The sequence below is a fragment of the Protopterus annectens genome, chromosome 7.part0 (assembly GCF_019279795.1).
Source record: "Protopterus annectens isolate FY-2018-M chromosome 7.part0, PAN1.0, whole genome shotgun sequence".
In the NCBI taxonomy this organism is placed as follows: domain Eukaryota; kingdom Metazoa; phylum Chordata; order Ceratodontiformes; family Protopteridae; genus Protopterus; species Protopterus annectens.
In genome coordinates, this window is record NC_056739.1 from 474401898 (window position 1) to 474421981 (window position 20084).

At 39.3% G+C, this 20084-nt stretch overlaps 1 protein-coding gene across 1 annotated transcript in view; it reads left to right on the plus strand.

Annotated features, from left to right (window-relative positions):
* The window catches only part of LOC122805991 (extracellular calcium-sensing receptor-like), a 362606-nt gene that overhangs the window by 145844 nt on the left and 196678 nt on the right, over positions 1–20084 (plus strand). The window contains exon 3 of the mRNA XM_044076232.1: positions 3367–4203. Coding sequence (XP_043932167.1) covers positions 3367–4203 — 837 coding nt within the window. The remainder of the gene's footprint in view (positions 1–3366; positions 4204–20084) is intronic.

Consider the following 20084-nt stretch of genomic DNA (forward strand, 5'->3'; position numbering starts at 1 on the left):
AGTCTGTAAGTCTGTACTGTTGCCTATCATACTGGCTTGAGGCATATCACTGTACTACAGACCTTAGCTTCCAATTACACGCATATTAGTTTGTGACTTCATAGCCTACCCAACCCACATCACACTGCCTGGCCTGCTGTTACTGTCTGCATAGGCCTGGGGGGAGGTTACTCATATGCCTCTTCAGAGGGCATGGTACAGCATTTTTTTCTGTTTGCAATTGTCTATAATTGTCCTGCTGGCTGTGACTGTTAGGTATGTGACCCCCACAACTGCTATGTGTGAGTGACTTAAGTTGTGTCTGTGCCAGTGAAATGCTGTCATGGCTTAGTGATTCAGTACTGTGACTATAGTGCACAGTATACTGAGTTTGAGCCCTGTCACTGCTTTTTATTTTCCTGCTGGGCAGACCTGACTGGTTAAGGAAGAGTAAAGCAAGTGTGAGCATGTTTATCCGACTTTGCTCGACTTTGCCCTACTTTGCCCGACTTTGCCCAACATTGCCCAACATTGCCCAATGTTGCCCAACGTTGCCCGACATTGCGCTGGTTAGCACAGTGTACAGCTACTCACAATTATATTTAAATATGTTAAATGTGCTTAGCAGTGCTTTATATTGCTTAAAATAGGATACTCATGCCTCAGGTGGTGCTGCAGGGCTGCCTATGTCGGATGCACATAGTACACTCCCTATACATGTTTGAAAACAGGTAGTATCAAGTTAGGCATCCCTTTTACTGTATGTGCAAGTCAGAGAGAGGTGTAATTTCCAGGGTTCCTACTGAGTCAGTGTATGTGCTATGCGTTGCCTCTTTGCCAAGGCCAGGGAATACTGGGCACGCCTCCTTCTGCCTAATGGGGCAGGCTCAGGCTGTTCCTCCTCTGAGTCACACTGTGCCTGAGCAGGCCTTGGCAATGGTGGGGGGCTGCTTGGCCCTGCCCATGCTGTTCCTGCTGCAGTTGTGTCTGCAGGATCATATTGTGTAGCATGGCACATACCATGACAATTTGGTACATGTAGTTGGTGAGTATTGCAAGGCTCCACCAGATGTGTCCAGGCACCAGAACTGTGACTTGATCATCCCAAACACGCACTCAATTATGTTTCTTGTTTGTGCGTGTGCCTCATGGAGTTCTTGTTCGGGTGTGTGTGCATTTCTGATGGGTGTCATCAGCTACGGCTCCAGTGCGTATCCAGCATCCCCCACTAGGTGACCATGTGGGATGTCCCCACTGGCAAATCTCTGGTACAGCTGCGTCAGATGCCAGATGTGGGAATTGTGATAGCTTCCAGGGCAGCCAGCACACACATTCATTATTATGCCCTGGCCATCGCACATGACCTGGCAGTTGATGGAGGGGAAGCCCTTGAGGTTGATGTAGACCCTACTCCCACTCACTGGGTGGTGCTTTGATGTGTATGTGCATGCAATCTATTGCACCCACTACATCAAGGTATTCTGCTATTTGGTGGACATGACGCATATTCCTTGCGAATGCCTCATGGGAATTGGGGAAATATACGTGGTCACCGACATGTGCTGACATGGCATCCAGGAACTGGTGCAGTACCCTGGATGCTGATACCTGTGAAATCCCCATCATATCACCAGTTGGTCCCTGGAAGGTACCTGTAGCTAGTATTATTAGGCAAACACACACCTTGGTATCCACTAGGATGGGTTCCCCTCTGTTGGTTTTGTATGAGGCATGGCCGGCACAGCTCAACAATTTGCTGCAGGAGGTCTCTGTCCACCCTATAGCGCTCCACTATCTCCAGCTCATGTAGCCCCTGGTAGGTAACCCTGGGTCTGTACACTCTTCTCTGTCTCCTCACTGTGGGTTACTCAGCAGCATTCACAACATCACCACCCTCAGCACCTTGCACATGTTGGTTTATGATAGCAAGAGCAGCCCCTAACATTTTGACTGACTTAAGCTTTTTAAGCTTTCCCTCTTTGTATACTGCAGTGTTGCAGAGTTCCTGGGAAAAAAAAACAGGGGAGAATGCTGTTTGCAGAGTTTAAAGTGCTGGGCTGGGCTAGTCTGCTGCATGTGCAATTGGCTGATTCTGATATATTTTACCTGGCAGCTCTGCTAGTTCTCCTTGGTTAAGTTCCTACTACTTCTTTTCCTTCCTTTTCCCTCTCTGTTTCTGCCCGGGGCAGCACCGTGCAAACACACGCACATGTGCACACAAGCGTGCACACGAATGCACACGCTTTGTGCATGTTTGCAAGAAATTTCAGATATTTTCACAGTTTGCACCTTTGGTTTCTGGTTTTCAGATAGGACAACTGTAGATACACGCCTCTTGCAATCCTGAGCAACTCAGGGCAAACACAAGACACTGTGCTCCAATTAGCTTACAGCCTTTCTGACATACCTCCTCATGATGTCACCTATATTCTACTCTTCTACTCACCTACTCCTACACTTACACTCTTGGGACATGGCTCACATGCTGGGGAAAAATTGGGATTCACTATCCTTACCCTCATTTGCATGGGATTGCCTACTAATGCATGGTTACATCTCTCACACTGAGCTTCCCCCCTTAGCAACCAGTACTCACTGGCCATGTTGTCTTCAGCCTGCCATTCACCTGCATGGCAGGATAAGCTTTTTAGTGAAAATGCCTATTTTTGGCTATTTTTAAATTATTTTCTTGTTTTTAACGTGCTGCACATTTGTGCGGTGCTGCGCTATGCCTAAACATAGGAGATCGGGGGAAAAAAAGTTAGATTTTAATAATTTTAAACATTTATAAATGCCAATGGCTTTATATTTGGCCATTGGCATGCTTCCTCAACTGTATGCATCCTTTATTTGGAGCTGTCATAGCTCCGTTTAGCTATTTGCAGAACAGTACTCCGTTACAAACGGAGTACATTTCTGCAGATAACACTAATCTTCCACGGACAGGTTAGTGTTTCCTGGATTGCAAATTTACTTCATTTGCATAGCTTTCAGCAGCAAACTAGGTAATTTGCATACCATGACGCTGTCCATGCAAGAGTAGCTTTAGCAGCTTTCGTGCATGCCCCTGCCGGCTGTTCCTGGATTGCACGGCAGACATCTTGCCTGTATGATGTCTTACTCTACTCTACAACTCCGTGCAAGCTTTCGTAAATCCGGCCCAGTGTCTGCTATTAGACACCCATACTCAGTATTCCTTTATTAAGTCACTATTTATTGCATTTCAGTGCATTCAGTTTTCTGTGTTTATTACTTTTCAACGTTGTCTTATGTTTTCAGTTTAGCATGATTTAGGTTCAAAAGAAATGGCATTAACTGTCATATATATATCCATCTACATTGTATCTGTCTGCATATTTGTATATAAACTGCATATTTCCTTTCCAGATCAGCTATGGTTCAATGACTTCTCTGCTTAGTGATAAATCAGTGTTCCCTTCTTTCATGCGGACTGTTCCAAATGATGCATTTCATGCTCTCGGCATAGCTCAGCTGTTTATTCACTTTGGTTGGACATGGGTAGGAATTCTAGCCTCTGACAATGATTATGGTATACCTGGTAGCCAGGCTCTCAAAAAGGAAATTATCAAGGATGGAGGTTGCATTGCATTTACAGAGATGGTCACTAAGGACAAGGTGAAGATTCCTTCCATCATTAATGTGATTCAGCAGACAACAGCAAATGTTATTGTGCTATACTCCAGTGCCGAGAATATACTTCCCCTGCTGGAAGCTTTATCCAGTCAGAGTATAACAGGAAAAGTATGGATCATACCAGCTGCTTGGCAGGTATCTCCACAGGTTCTCAACTTGAAGATTCTAAAAACATTTAATGGCAGCATTGGGTTTTCTCTCCATAAAGGTAAGATACCTGGACTTATGGATTTTTTGTACAGTATCCACCCATCCTTCTTTCCAAGTGATATCTTTATGACAATGTTTTGGGAAGAAGCCTTTGACTGTAAGTGGCCAGTGGCTGGGAAAAATCTCACAGCAGCTAATTTACTACCGAGTGCAAAAAAGCCACTTTGTACTGGTCATGAAAATTTGCATAGCCTCGATGTATCTTTGTATGATGTGTATAATTTTACATATGTATTCAGCACATACAATGCAGTATACACAGTGGCACATTCCCTTTACAATATCCTTTCATGTAAGGATGGACAAGGTCCTTTTCGGAATGGACAGTGTGTGGATTTGCATCATTTCCAGCCTTGGAAGGTAAAAAAAAGTGTCTGAATTTTTGTGGTTCTTTACAGTTAAACACTTACATGCAAATACACAAGCATGCATAACTGCATTATACAAAAGATGTGGCAACATTATAGCTGCATTCTCTGCTAAACTGAGCACACTAGACTAGAAAAATAATCTACAGAAGAGGAATAAGAAAAGTAGAAATACACCAAGAGAAGCATTAAAGGATTCCTAAATTAATGTTTCAGTCCTGATATTTAGGTAATTTATTTAAGTTTCATGTAGAGTTTTTACCCTTTGTTACTGATCGTACATGTATTTTATGATGGCTGGACAAGTTCTTAAGAAGTATTTCCTCAAAGTTTCAGCCAATGACCACATCTGTCAAATAGCTTGATTAGTTCACCCTCCCATATCAGAGACATAAGTGCACTGTCTAAAGCAAAAATGCCACTTTCTCCCAGAAACCTACATAATTTATATCAAGGTGCAATTATCTCAGAAATGGTATGTTCTGTGACTCCTAGACCTTATCATATAGTTTGTTTTTTCATATTTCTGAGATATTTGATTAATCTTGTAAGAAGAACAGTGTAGTGCATTGGGCACCATGACTACACTGATATTCAGAAAAACACAAATCATTTAACTGCTACTATAGCATGAGCACAATCTTAAAAAAAATGTTAAAGCACCCCTGCTTAACTTGTTCAGGCTGGGTTTCATGCTAGGCAGTAAAATCTGCCAGTATTGACCAGGAAACATCAGCAGCAGGTTAAAAAAAACACTGTTATGAACTTAGAAATCTGCTAAAATAACAGAATGTGTGCATTGTTTTGAAGGATGCAAAGTCTGGAACTGAAATGTATGCTGTTATTTGGTGAATTTAGTCCTCAGTGATTTGTCTGGAAACCACAGATTTTTTGAGAAACATATGAAACATGTAAGGCAAGAATCTGGACATTCTGCAATAATCTGAATAGTTGAGAGGTATGGCAATGTGAGTGTAAACATTAGGGACTGTGTTACACTGCCTTTCTGAGTGCTTTGCAGCTCGACAAACTACAGAACTTTGTAACTATAGTACATGGAACAGATAAAGCTCCATGCGCTACAAAGAATTATGATCAGGTGTCTGATCATAACCTTTTATTATGTATTCTCTACATGGATGTTAAGATACACCTCTTAAACTTCACAGTCGAGGAAAATTTCTTGGCATCCATGCAGAGAACGGGTTCCTAACAGAAGAGCGAATGCTGAAATTAGCAAATGCTCTTATATCAAACTTTAAAACGCAAAACCTGCAAATGTTGACAGAACGGAACATCGATTCTTTTTCCCAGGGAAAAAAAATTGATGGGCTGTTCTCCTGACTTTACTGTTTTCTCCACTGTGGTGTGATCTCGGAATTGGTATATTTAAGTTGGGGGAGTGTGGGGGGCACAGACACCCACATCAGGGGGTGAAGCTGCCCACTTTATTTTGCCTATACAGTGGGTTTTTATTTTTTTTGGATTAGTGAATTTTTTTCCCTGGAAAAAAAATTTGCCGATCTGTTCCTTCAACATTGCTTTCGTGTTTTTAAGTTAGATAAAAGAGCATTTGCTATTATTAACATTCAATTTTGTGATGTAGATGCTAGAGAACACATAATAAACAGGTTATGGTGAGTGGTCCTGAACATAATCCTCTATGTTGTACATGGGAGCAATTGTGTTAGTACTTCGAGATGAGTTACCTTTTCAAAAAAATAATCTTTTATTATGTCACATAACAGGTACAAACATTATGCAATTAAGTTCAGAAAATAACATCTGTAATCGACAGACTTGTTGACAATCAAAAAAGACAACAATAACAAAAATGTGATTAATAATAGTAGTCATCTATATCATACCATGTCCAAGCAAAATAGTCTTCATCTTTGTAAATGTATTAAGAACAAACGTGGACCAATGTTTTCACTGTAGATTCATATCCAGATGTCTACAGGACCATGGAATTAGTTTATAGTTCCATATATTAAGCCATGTTACCCAATCTTGAGCATTGTGATTTCTAGTACTGAAACAGCAATGCCACTGAAGTGAGTGATGCATTCTACATCCACCAATAAGTAGTAGACTGAATCTTAAGATACAGCAATACCACTGAAGTGAGTTATTAATTCCACATCCACCAATAAATAGTAGATTGAATTTTAACATACAGAAGTGCCACTGAAGTGAATGATACATTCTATGTCCACCAATAAGTAGCAGATTGAATCACAGCAACCAGAAACATACATCATAACAGGAGAGTAGAGGGAGTTAAACAGTATCCTTTATAGCTTTTGTAACTCATGACAAAATAGTTTCAGCAGCAGGACAACTCAAAAATAGATGTTCATAATCAGCCTCTGCGGCATTATAACAACAACAGCAACATGCTGGACTTCTCTGTGGCTACCTGTTGTGAAGCTGGAGTGGTGTAACATGCCATTGTTGTACCATCTTAAGAAATGTAAAACCTTATGAAGTGGGGAGTTTACCATCTGTCCTGGAATGCATGCAAGACTGCCAAATATTCCCAGGGATAGCCTTCAGGGCAATTGCTTCCCACTTCTTTCTTTGCTTGGTGAAGAGAGCTTCTAGCGCAATGATTATAGGGCTCTGAACTGAATTCAACTTCATTTTATAGTGGGGGTGCTGTCTATTACCCATAACTTTGGTATGGAACTGGTTTCTTGTAAGTACCAAAACTATTGTCATGGATAAGATTTTAGTTGTAATATGCCTCATCTGAAGATACTAACACCAACCGACTTGTAGATTAGGGAACCTAGTACAAAATACATCAAATGATAATAGCTGGATTATACTTGCATCCCATAGGTCCCTAAGAAACTAGATACTCTGATTAATCCAGTCATCCCAACCCTGGGTAGTCTGGTCTATACAAATGAGTGGTTTATTCCAAAGTCTTCAGTATATACTAAGCTTAGCTGAATATGGAATTTGTTTCAGTAACACTCTTTTCATATCTCCTGGATCCCAGACTTTGAAAGAAAGAGGCCCTAGTCTTGATTTGTGTTGTTGCAGTCGAATTTGATCACAGTGAGGACCAATTGTGGGATTGTCTGTGACATTGCTGGAGATAGCATGACCCAATAACTGCTGTTCCATAGGCTAAATTGGGTAGGCCAACTCCCCAATTTTGTTTAGGTACCCATGGCCGGCCTTAGGCATAGGTGAACTAGGCGACCGCCTAGGGCGCCGTACAGGCCGGCCTCAAAAGGATGCAATTCTGCTGTGAAACGCTAACCGGGAAAGCTGAAAAGACAACAAGTACATTTATTTTCAAATGTCAGTCACCGACGTGCGACGCCCATACAGGCTAGAAATGCGCCCTCCCCCACTTCAACTTAAGCAGGAACTTGCTTTCCTCTCCACAGTTATGGTGTAGGTTGGGAGAGAGAAAAAGGGAAAAAAAAAGTCCTTGGCGTTCGTTGTCAGGCCTGGGATTTGTTGTTGCATCTAATTTATTGCATCAGGACAGCTCCATCTGCTTTGCTGCTATGGAAAGTACAGTACTGGTTATATAAAAAAAAAATGGATGAGACCAGGGTATAGCTTTTGTTTCTTGCGGTTATGTTGTCTTGTGGTCAATTGTTGAGTTCCATCGGCTCATGTGGGTCTTGAGTGGCTTTCCTAGTTGCTGAGTAATTCAGTGGTAGTTTGGGGGGTAAAGGAAGCCAAGACGGCCATTTTGCGAGCTGTGAGTTCCGCACGGGGGACAGAGGTGATACTGTGCATGTGAGGTAGCGTCGACAACTTCCGGGTTAAATCAGAGCTGTTTACAGCTTGCATGCAAGGTTTGCTCATTAATAGTTATGATGGCACTTGTAGCCTGCCCGTGGACTTTTAAAATTTCAAGTTTTAGTTTATTAGTCTTATGTCGTAAACATGCTATATATTGTTAGTGTGCTTAATTTCATCATCTGTATACAGACTCATTATTTCGGTGGTTAGTTGTGTTTGCGACCAGGTTCTAAAACAGCTGAAGTGAATGTTTAGGTCTGTTTTGATCAGAATTACTATTATGTAAAATTTCAAGTTTTAGTTTATTAGTCTTATGTCGTAAACACGCTATATATTGTTAGTGTGCTTAATTTCATCATCTGTATACAGACTCATGATTTCGGTGGTTAGTTGTGTTTGCGACCAGGTTCTAAAACAGCTGAAGTGAATGTTTAGGTCTGTTTTGATCAGAATTACTATTATGTGCTGACTGGTAAATACATTGTCAGTTTGGTAAATCACCGAATGGATTCTTTCAGTGTATGCCATACACAGCTAGAGCACTTTCATTATTACAAGCCTACTGTCTGAGTCACCTTGCCCATTCCCAGATCAGCACTGATTAGGCTATCATTTCCTTACTGCTGTCCATTTTGTGTGGGTACAGTCTGCTGCTCTAACCATGCTATTATTAATTTAATATTATAGGGTTCCGTAAGTTTTGTTCCACCCTCAGTACACAGTTTAGTTAAAGCAGGACACACAAGGTGCATTACAGATGGCCAGCAAATTTTTGTATGAGCAATGAAGCACCTATACTTTGAAATAATGAGATAAGGTCATTACTTAAGATATGGCAAATGTAGCTTTTGCTTGTGTTGCCTTCTGTTATTGAGATGCATTCTGTTACTTGTGATTCCTGAATAAACTGGTACTAAATTCCCATCCTGATTCCTCCATTAGATAACAAAGACTAAATTTTAATGTAATTGTTTTAATGTTGCTTTACCTTTTATAAGCATACCTGATTTACATAGCAGGGAGGGGAAGTGTATGCAAACAAATCGTAATCTCAGTGTTGAATGGGGACAGATTTAAGAGGTCTGTCAACACTTACTGCAGTTTCTTTGGATATTTGTGATGCATTGTTTAGAGTAAAGGCCTTAGCCTATTTGCAAATAGTAATTGATTCATGGGGGCTGGTGAATGGGGACAGATTTAAGAGGTCTGTCAACACTTACTGCAGTTTCTTTGGATTCTGCTCTAGTATCTCCTTCTCTATAACATTTTAGAAATTACAATTAATCGACTTAGGAACTGTTTGGTGAGGAACAAGTTAATGACCAGTTGGTATTGTCTTTTATAAAGGACATTCTACAAATTCAGCTTTTATAACAACCTTTCTAGATCTTAGAGCTTACAAGGATTCCACACAAGGTTTAGGCATGTTTTGCAACTTATCAAATGTGTTTGTTTCTGGAGAAGAATTAAGAGTTCATATAGGTTCATAGGTGTTTACTAGGCTATTGACCAAAAGGGCCTTTTTAAGCCTAGCCATGAATCCCAAATCTCTGACGACTTCTGATACACTTGATAAGTGTAAGCATGATCCTGGGAGATTAACCATTTACTGGTTACCTGTTTGCATCAGAGACATAGATGCCAAACCAGGAATGAATTTCCAGTTTCCCATCCAATTATCCAAGTTGTACTTGGATTGTGTTAGGGAGGAACTCTGCTTTACATGGATGGGGAGCCTGTTCCATAGACAGGGTGGTCTCTGGGATACATACCTATCTCTCCAGCAAGCCCTATTTATATCACAGGCAATGTTTAAGTGTTTAGAGTAGTACTGTTTGTTCTGTGGATATGCAGATCTCTTTAATGTAGAAGTATTCGGATGAATTTTATTTCTGCAGAGATTGTGCTTATTGATTGATACTCTCTCGCCTTTTCACAGTTAGGGATCACCACAGCAGATCACCTGTATGCTCACGATTGGTAGTGAAGTTTTATGGTGTCAAGTTGCCAGCCCAGCACCCAACCTACCATGGAAGGCATGTACACTCAGACCTTGGGTCAATTTAGCATGTCCAATCCACTTACAGCATGTCTTTGGGATGTGGAAGGAAACCGGAGCACCTGGAGGAAACCCACATGACCACAGGGAGGACATGCAGACTCCGCACAGAAGGTACCCCAGCTGAGCCGAGGATCAAACTGGAAAACCTCTTGCTGTGAGGTGACAATGCTAACTGCTGCACCACTGTGGTTGTCCTTCCATACTGATTGATACTGGTGGATTGTAATGACAACTTTGAGTGGCCTTTTATGGTTAAAATGTTTTGAAATGGGCAGTTTTATCAATATTGGGTCATGCATTTTTTCACTGTTTGCTGGAAAAATGTTCAAAATTACAAATTTAATACATACTAGCAAATGGTACTGTATTATACAAGGAATATAATTTATTACAATCTGGAAGATGAATCAAATAACATGTACATGAATGCATGGCCATAAAAAATGTGCTCAAGGAACTTGTAATTTGAAAATAGCCCAAAGGTAAACTTAATTCTCCACTTTCCAGATGCATTTCATTTGAATGTAGGTTTTAATTCTGTTTCAATGGCAGAAAATACTAAATTGTATACACACTGAGGTTTGAACATTTGTTTATAGTAATGAGAGAGAAATAGCCAAGTAACGAAACACTGGTATGGCTGGGAAGGGGGGCTGCTCGGGAGGCCCCAATCTATTAGCAGAGAAAATCACAGTCAAATGGGACCCTAGGCAGGGTAATAGAGTATGAGAGTAGCTTACATGGCCTCTTTAAATCCCAGAAAAACACTACTTTTACAGTAAAATGTGTGAAGGAGCAACAGATAAAGCAGGCTTATTAAAAAAAATCCACTTCACTTGCAGTTTAACTATATTACAAAGTATCTTTTTTTCCTGTGCATTTAAATAATTGAAGGAAATGACTGGAGTGGCTTTCTTGGGAAGTGACCTTCATGTGGCTGTAGCTTATAGAGGTGGTTCAGGAGTATGGTGTGGGTGGGGCTTAAGGGGCACTGGTGTGGGTGGGGCTTAAGGGGCGCTGGAGTACTACTTCGCCTAGGGCGCCATTTCAGCTAAGGCCGGCCCTGTAGGTACCATTTACCTGCATCTACTAATCTAGGGGGAATCTACCACCTAAATAAAGTCAATAATGGCTTTCTGATATTTCTTCATAAAAGAGGAAAAGATCACATGTGGGAGGTATCTCACGACATATAAAATCTTGTGGAGAAGAAATATAAGTTCATAGATTTATACTAAGCTAATGACCACCAGAGATATAACCCAGACCAGTTTTGTTCTTCAAGTACATTGGACACCTATATAGGTGAGGTAAGTTTGTAAGAAATTAGTTAAGAGTTATGGGGCAGGGGGGTGTATGTTAGTTGGGGAGTAGTTTACTTACTGTTCACTTCTGCTCATTAGGAATGAGAGGTACAGACCAGGATTGAATTTGCAATTTCCCATATAGTGATCAAGTTTTCATTTGAATGGGTCTGGGATGAACTCTGCTTCACATGGATGGGGAGTGCATTCCATAATGCAGGAATCCTTTGAGGCACACATTGGTCTCTCCAGCATGTTCTATTTATGCCACAGGCAAAGTTCAGGTTCTTAGATTTAGTGTGCCTGGTGCTGTTTATTTTTTGGATGTGCAAGAGATCCATCAGAGATGGGTTTGAGGATGACTTATATACCAGGCATCAATCACCTCTCATTAACTTGTAGGAGACTTGAGTACAGACATAAGGCCTTAAGGCAGTCTATGTAGGACTGAGTATTCATACCTTGGATTCTCCTGATGAGTAACCTTTAAGGGTGTTTCAGCTGTTACAAGTGCATGGTTATGTACATGTCGAAGAGGGCATTGGACTCAATGATGGGTCTGATAAGGGCTGAGTAGAATGGTATTAAAACTTCCTTCGACCTGTTTGCCATACCCTTGCTTATGATTTGAGTGACATAAAATTATGTTCTTATTACATGTTGGAGAAAGGCCAGACTACTGTCTACATATGTTCCCGAATCCCTAACTACCAGGTCAACCCTTAGTGATACTTTTCATTGAAGGAGTAATTAGCCTGGGTGGGCAAATTTCCAAAAGTCATTGTAATGCATTTCTTCATATTGAGTTTAAATCTGTGGCTCTGGCATCAGTCATTTGTTCATGTCAATCCCTCTTGTAGAAGGTTGGTGTCATGGGAGAAATCTATGATAGCTCCCACTTTACAGTCATCTGTGAGTTTGGTCAGCCAGAGGTCTTCAACATTAGCCCTAACTTCCAAGAAGTAGATGCCAAACAGGAGCAGTCCCTACATGGAGCCCTGGGGTATTCTGTTGGTGACTGGTCTCCTGGTGGAACTGGTCTCACCAATTCTGACATCTTGGGTCCTGTCTGTAAGTCAGCCAGCAACCCAGTGAGTTATATAGGGATTTATAAATAGTTCTGAAAGTTACTCAACAATACCTGAGTGGGGTATTGTATCTAGTGCCATGGGTAATTCAGAGTACCATTTCCCCCCTCATCCATAGCCTCGATGGCCCTCTTGAAGATGTCTAACAGGTTGAGTAGGCAAGACCTTCCCCTATCAAAGCCAAACTAAGATGGATCCAGTGTGTGAAGGTTGTCAGTGTTCCTGTTGATCATTTCCATGATAATTCTTCATGGCTTTGCATATTAGACTTGTTAGACTGAGAGGTTTGTAGCTCCAGGGGGTCAGTTGACAGTCCAACCCGTATGAAAAGGGATGACTGTTGTTGCCCTCCATTCAACTGGTATGTAACTTGTTTTGAGCCTGTAGATGAAGAGTGCCTCAAGTGGTCCTGCTAGGTCATGTTTCAGGATATTTAGGAGGCAATGGAGAAAGTTGGGGCGCATTGAAACAGTGTTTTTGGCCTCAGCAAGGACTGCCAGTATCTCCTCTCTGTTGATAGTAAGTGGGGAGTATGCTACAAGAAATTTCACAGGAGACAGTGGGTAGAAAGTGGGGGGTGAAGTTGGAGATAAATTTAGCAGCCAAAGATTCATTATGCCATGATGGGTCATGAAGGTTGTGCCACTTATCACCAGTTCTGCACACCTGTAAGGCTTACAACATAGCTGAAGAAGGCCTTCTGATTGTCTGTACCATGGGAGGCTATCCTGACCTCATAACTGGTCTTGCTGGACTTTATTAGACCTCTTAGCTTCTTGTTCAGTTGAGTCAGAGAACTTTTATCTCTGAGAGTTGCTGTTTCTGATTTTAGCCATGGCTTTTTTCCTTTTGCTATTTACCCTGTTAAGGTTAACATTCTACCAGTGCTTTATTTATTTATTTATTTATTTATTTGTGTGTGTGTGTGTGTGTGTGTGTGTGTGTGTGTGTGTGTGTGTGTGTGTGTGTGTCTGTGTGTGTGGTAGATTTGGGCTTACTCCTGATAGGTACGGCAGCCCCAGTGCATTCATTTATATGTTGCACAGGGTTTCTTTGAATAATTCTGCATAGCTGTCTTCTCAGGGTTTGCAGGAGCCTTGAACTTTGATGAACTGTTACTTAATGGGATGTATTTTGCTTTTCAAAGTCCCTAACTGTTGAGTTAGTTGGAGGGAGATTGCTTTGTGGTCTGTGAGAATGTCACACAGGGGGTGTGGGGGTGGGCAACACTCTTCCATGTCAGTGATTACTGGGCCCAGTATGTTTAATCCTCTGGTTGCAGTGCTTTGGACCACATTGCTTCATTGACATTGCATCATTGCTCTGACACTGCACTGATGAATTATTTAAACTACTTGGTGCTATCTAGCATGACTATACATCCATTTTATCTGTGTTTTGCAGGGTTTTGATGCTGATGGTAGTGGAAAAAAGATATCCAAATACTTGGTGAGGAACACTGCTACAAATTATGCGTATATCACCATGCACATGCTGCCTCCGTTCACAATATGTTGATTTGTTTGTATTGCAAAATTTCTGTTTGAAATTGTTATGTATACAGTGTCTTATTAGTTGTTTCACTTATGGCAATCATGGTAGTGAATGGCTGTATATAGCTTTATAGAGCATGACAACATATTTATTAATTCATTCTACAAATACCCATCTATCATATTTAGAGTCATAGAAGAGCAAATGTTACAGTATCAGTAGCTCAACAGGTAGCACACTTGTCTAGTCTACTGAAGGCTGTGGGTTCTGTTCTAATCTAAAATGCTTAAATTGGTTTCTCACTAGTGAAACTGCAGTACAGCATCTTAAGGGCTCCTGCAAGCCTGATGTGTTGAATTGAGATCCTATCTAGCTGGGTTTGTGGCAGCTGTAGAAGCTACCATGACCCTTAGCAAAAGGCATAAATAAGCTTTATTGCAAAAGTAAGGGAAAAAAATCACAGATAATTTAATTTTCAAAAGAAAATGTTAACATTTTAATAAATAAACAATGAAAAATAAAAAAAAATGTTGCAGCAGTAAGTAGTTCAACAGTGGTTCTTTTCTATCCCATTTCTTGTTATACAGATTTTTCCATTCTTCCTGTCCATATAAACCATAAAATCGTTATGCATTTTATATCCTTACCATGTATATCTAGGTAGTTTACTGATTCATGCTTATCAAGTTATCAAATATTCATGAAGAGTAATAGATGAAAAATTTGGTATGCAGTACTTTAGATCCAAATGACCAAATGCCAGATCTTCTATGTAATGTAAAAAAATAAAAACACATAGAGTAGTTTTTTCCACATTGTATAATATACAATGATATTCTTCAGCACATTTGTACCCTTTTCATCCTTATATTACAAAAATCAACAAATTACGTCAACCTATTTCCATTCACGAGAAAGATGCTTTACTTTTTCCATTATGGATCGAGTTTCCACTTTAAAGAATGAATCCCGAAGATCACTATAACAATAGGATACCATAGTATATTTATACCATAACCTTAACCTTGATCTTCATTAATGACTTTTTATTATACTCTAAAAAGATTTCTTCTAATATTCCCTGGGATTCAGTAAACTCCATGTACTCTTTCCACAAAGTTTACATGGAGTTTACATGTGTGTGCAGTGATGCACTGTGAGCAGCAGAGCTAATTACATATTCATGCTATGCACCACATTTAAACATAAATGAGTGCATTTTTTTGGCTGGCAAAACCATGTAAAGCAACATGGACAGCAAACCAGCTTACATCACAGCAGAGTCGGTTAGCGTGTTTGAGCAAAATGCCACAGTGATCACCAGAGCTTAACATATACTTCTCATAGATCTTAGCCTCTTAGTGCAAGAAATCTGGACAAAGCCAAACATAATGACCAAAAAATAGGTACAGATTTTATATATTTGCTCTTTTAAACTTAGAAGTGTGCTAGAATAACAAGGTTTGTGTTAAGATACATTTTCTGAAGGATTTGAAGTCTGAAACTTGAATGTATGTAATTATTTAGTGACATCAGTCCTGAGATTATCCCAGTGACATTGCAGAAAACCACAAATATTATAAGGAACAGACCAAAAGATATAAGGCAATAATCTGGACATTCTGAAAAAATCTGGACGGTTGAGAGGTGCAAGTACAGTACAGGACAGTGTATACAATACAGGGTATTGTGAAATCCCATTCCTGGCATTCTGTACCACAGCTGTGTAAATGATCTGTAAGTGTACATAGACTGCCATGTAAAATAAACACTCAGGAGACGTGTGTGTATTGAATAGGAACACACAGATGAATTGTAGGAATGAACACAAGAGAAAGAGGAACTGTGAAACAACTTGCTGTACAGCAGATGAGGGCATGACAATGGAAGACAGCTGTAGCAGCAACAGCAAAAACATATTAATAAGGTACAGTACTGACTGCACAGTGAAATGTGTATTATGTGAAAATGTGTATTGTGTGATGATGGCTGTGTGAGATAAACATTCTTATATGAACAATACAGGGTAAATCCATTAGGGATGTTATAAACAGTTGGGGTAGCCTCACAGTAAGACGCTGTCCGGTTCGATTCTCAGCTAGAGTGTCTTCTGCGGGGAGACATGCGTGAATGGGCATACCTTCGTTGAAGGTTGTGTGTCAGGGCTGGCAACTCGGCATGTAAAAATCAACTGCCAATCATTAGCGGACCGGAGTTCCACTGTGGTGACCCCTAACCGGGAAAAGCCGAAAGACACAACAACATATACAGTTGGGGTAGTGTGCATATTGTGATATATATATATATATATATATATATATATATATATATATATATATATATATATATATATATAAAAAATATATATATATATATATATATATATATATATATATATACATATATATATATATATATATATATATATATATATATATATATATATATAGATAGATAGACATATGTGTGTGTGTGTGTGTGTGTGTGTATATATATATATATATATATATATATATATATATATATATATATATATATACATATATATATATATATATATATGTGTGTGTGTGTGTGTGTGTGTGTGTGGCACAATCCACACTGTCATGAATGTTGTCCATGCCATTAATGTTGTCAAACAGCTATGTATGTATGTATTGTGTGCATCGCCTGAACAGGCATGAGATATGAATCTGCTGTAACAACTTGATGGGGGTTCTGCACCATCAGACAGAAAAGTTTATGCCACAAAAATAATACCTAGATATGGCCAATAAGATGTGTGATAGGTCACTGTAGCAAAGGTAGTACATATCAGTTACACATCACTGGAAGATGTGTAGGGAGGTACATAAAGAAAGGTGGTTTGCAGTTCAATTTTTTTCCCGTTTTTTCCCAGCCGTTTCTTTAAGATACCATGCTTGTCATGCCTGACGTTCCTTGGTCATTAGCTAACAGTCTTCTTTTTTTTCTGGCATATAATGAAACATTTTTTTTCCTGGTTTAGGTTTCATTTCTGTCATCTACTGGATAAAGTGTGTGTTTGTATGTGAGACAGAAAAAAAAGCATTGTATGGAAGGAAATATACTGTGTCTTTTCATACTATGTGCACTGAGACTCTGAAAGGTGTTTTAAAAAATAGCTTGTTGTCATTTTTTTGTTCCTTAATACTGTTTAGGTCAAGATGAAGGGCAGATTACCAGCTTACCATTTTTAATGTAAATAGGTAATTTATTCTTCAAGGGCAGCAGACACTGAATTTGTACATGAAATGCTGAAATATAAAGTTATTTGCTAGCAGCAATCTTTAATGTAGAATTATTCAGATGACTTTTACTTCTACATAGATTGTGCATATTGACTGATATGGGTGGACGGTAATGACAAGTTTGAGTGGCCTTTTATGGTTCAAATGTTCTGAATTGGGCAGTTTTGTCATTATTAGGTCATGTTTTGTTTTATTGCTTACTGGAAAAATGTTAAAAACTATAAATTTAAAACATGCTCTAATAAGTGGTGCTCTATTCTCCAAGGGATATAATTTAATTATTATGTATTATAATTTAACAGAATCAGGAAGGTGAATCAAAGAATTTTTGCATGGTCATAAAAATGTGTGCAAGGGGCGTTTGATTTGAAAACAGCCTAAAGGTAAATTTAATCCGCAACTATCCAGATGCATTTTCTTTAAATTTGGGTTTTGATACTGTTTTAGTGAATATGAGTTTCAAAGGCAGATGCATTTTAATGTTAAGTCTGTTTTCATTGTGAGACTGTATTGTTTTATTTAGCAGATGTCTTTCAGTGTTTGTGCTATAAATTTTGAAATAAAAGTTTTAAATTAAATCCAAATATTTGTAATCATTGTAGAAGGAAAGCAGAAGACAGGATGCACACTGTGACCTTTGAACAGTGTTTATGGCAACTGGGGAGAAATAGCCAAATAATGGGACATCTGAATGGCTGCATGGGGGTATCAAAATTACAAGCATTTTGCTTTCAGGTAAATGTCCAGAAGTTTTGACATAGAAAGTTGGCAACCTTATGACAGGGTTAAACCTGGAGCTTAGTTTAGCAGCCAGTGGGTGTGCTATATCTTCTGGTTTAGTATAGGTGGCTCCATTAACAATAAGCTCTGCACACAATTGTGTATTGCCTTTGAGGTTGCAGATATAGCTAAAAGATGCCTTGTGGTCACACACTATCAAAGTGAGTAACTCCACATCAACCAGCAGGGTGCCACAAGTGTCAGTCCTGGGCCACCTACTGTTTGGTATATAGTTCTCAGAAGTTCAGGCCAAAACTAAGGGGTGCAGCTGACCAAGTTTTCAGACAACTGCAAACTGGGTGCAATTATTGGATCCCCAAATGATGTCAGTATAATTCATCTTATGCAGACCAATGACTGGTGTTATAGTCATGGTCTCAAACTGAATGCAAAGAATACATCATCATTCCCTTTGGTAAAAACAATCCCTTCACACTATCAAATTAACAACAATATCCTATGTATCTATGAAATGGTAAGAGATCTGGGATCACAAGTAGATTGCGACCTTAACTTTGACCACTGTGTATCTACTGTAGTAAGGAAGGCTTTCTACCTGGCACACTTGATTAGCAAAAACATCACCTCTAGAACAAAGGAGGTTTTAACCCATCTATACTTGTCACTAATCAGGCCCATAATTGATTATAAAGCCCCTTTCAGCATGTACCATAAAAAGCACCTGCAGCAATTGGAGAGACCTTAGAGGTTTCTAACTATGAACATCAAAGGACTCCAGCATGTGCCTTATACAGACCAACTAAAGTTCTTGTTACTGTAACCAGTATCGTATAGACGTCTTAGGGGAGACTTATGCCTGGCTTGTAGAGCAATCTCCAACTCAAGCTAATGAATTTGCTGCACATCTGCAAATCAAAATGAACCCAAATTTGGCCTGCGACTTGAATAGGATGTTCTGGAGGGACAGATTTCTCTCCCAGTGACTGCCGTATCTTTAGAATTTGCTGCCAATTCATATTAAGTGGAGCACATCTATGACACTACTCAAAAGGAACCTGGATGAGTGGATGGGGCACTGTAAATTCTTACTGGGGTTAGCAGCCACAACCCTCCTGGACATGGGCAGTCATTAATAAATACAATCCTGGGTATTTACTAGAATATTTGTGGTATTACATTGGGATGAAATAGCTTGGCTTGAAATGACCTTCAGGTCGATAGCCTAGTAACCTACTATGATCCTATAATCCTTTGATGTGAACATGGAGAAGCTCAAGTACATCATCCTGTTTGACCAGCCTTGAGGTATATTTATTTTACTTTCCAATAACCTAAAATATACAGATAACTAAATGATGGATGTTTGTCATATATGACTGTAATTTACAATAACATTTCTAGTCACAATTTAATCATTCACTTATCAAAACTGAAGGGGAAGTCTCACTCTGTCTTTAGCTATCCCAGCAATCATGATTGATGCAGATATTACCAATGTGAACAACATCCCTGTTTCACCCTTGTTTAATAAAAACAAGATTTCCAATTCATCCACTCATTGAAATTTGTATACTAGACATATTGCGCATAGTTGGAATCAAGTTTAAAAGCTAGGATGCTTTGATTGAATTCAATTATCAATAATGATTTTATATGTGTGTGTATTTAAACCTTGGTCACCACTATGTATGTAACCAACACTGATGAAGGCTGTGTTTTTCCTGCCGAAACCGGTTTGTTTCTTTTTTGTAATGATTTAACATTCATTACAATTTCATTTGGACACTGTATGCTGGCTCTGTGTGTTTTTTGTTGTAATTTACAATAACATTTCTAGTCACAATTTAATCATTCACTTATCAAAACTGAAGGGGAAGTCTCACTCTGTCTTTAGCTATCCCAGCAATCATGATTGATGCAGATATTACCAATGTGAACAACATCCCTGTTTCACCCTTGTTTAATAAAAACAAGATTTCCAATTCATCCACTCATTGAAATTTGTATACTAGACATATTGCGCATAGTTGGAATCAAGTTTAAAAGCTAGGATGCATTATTATATACTTTTAAAATGTTCCAAGATTGTGAATGATTTATACTATCAAATGCTTTCTCAGTGTTACATGAAAACAATCTGT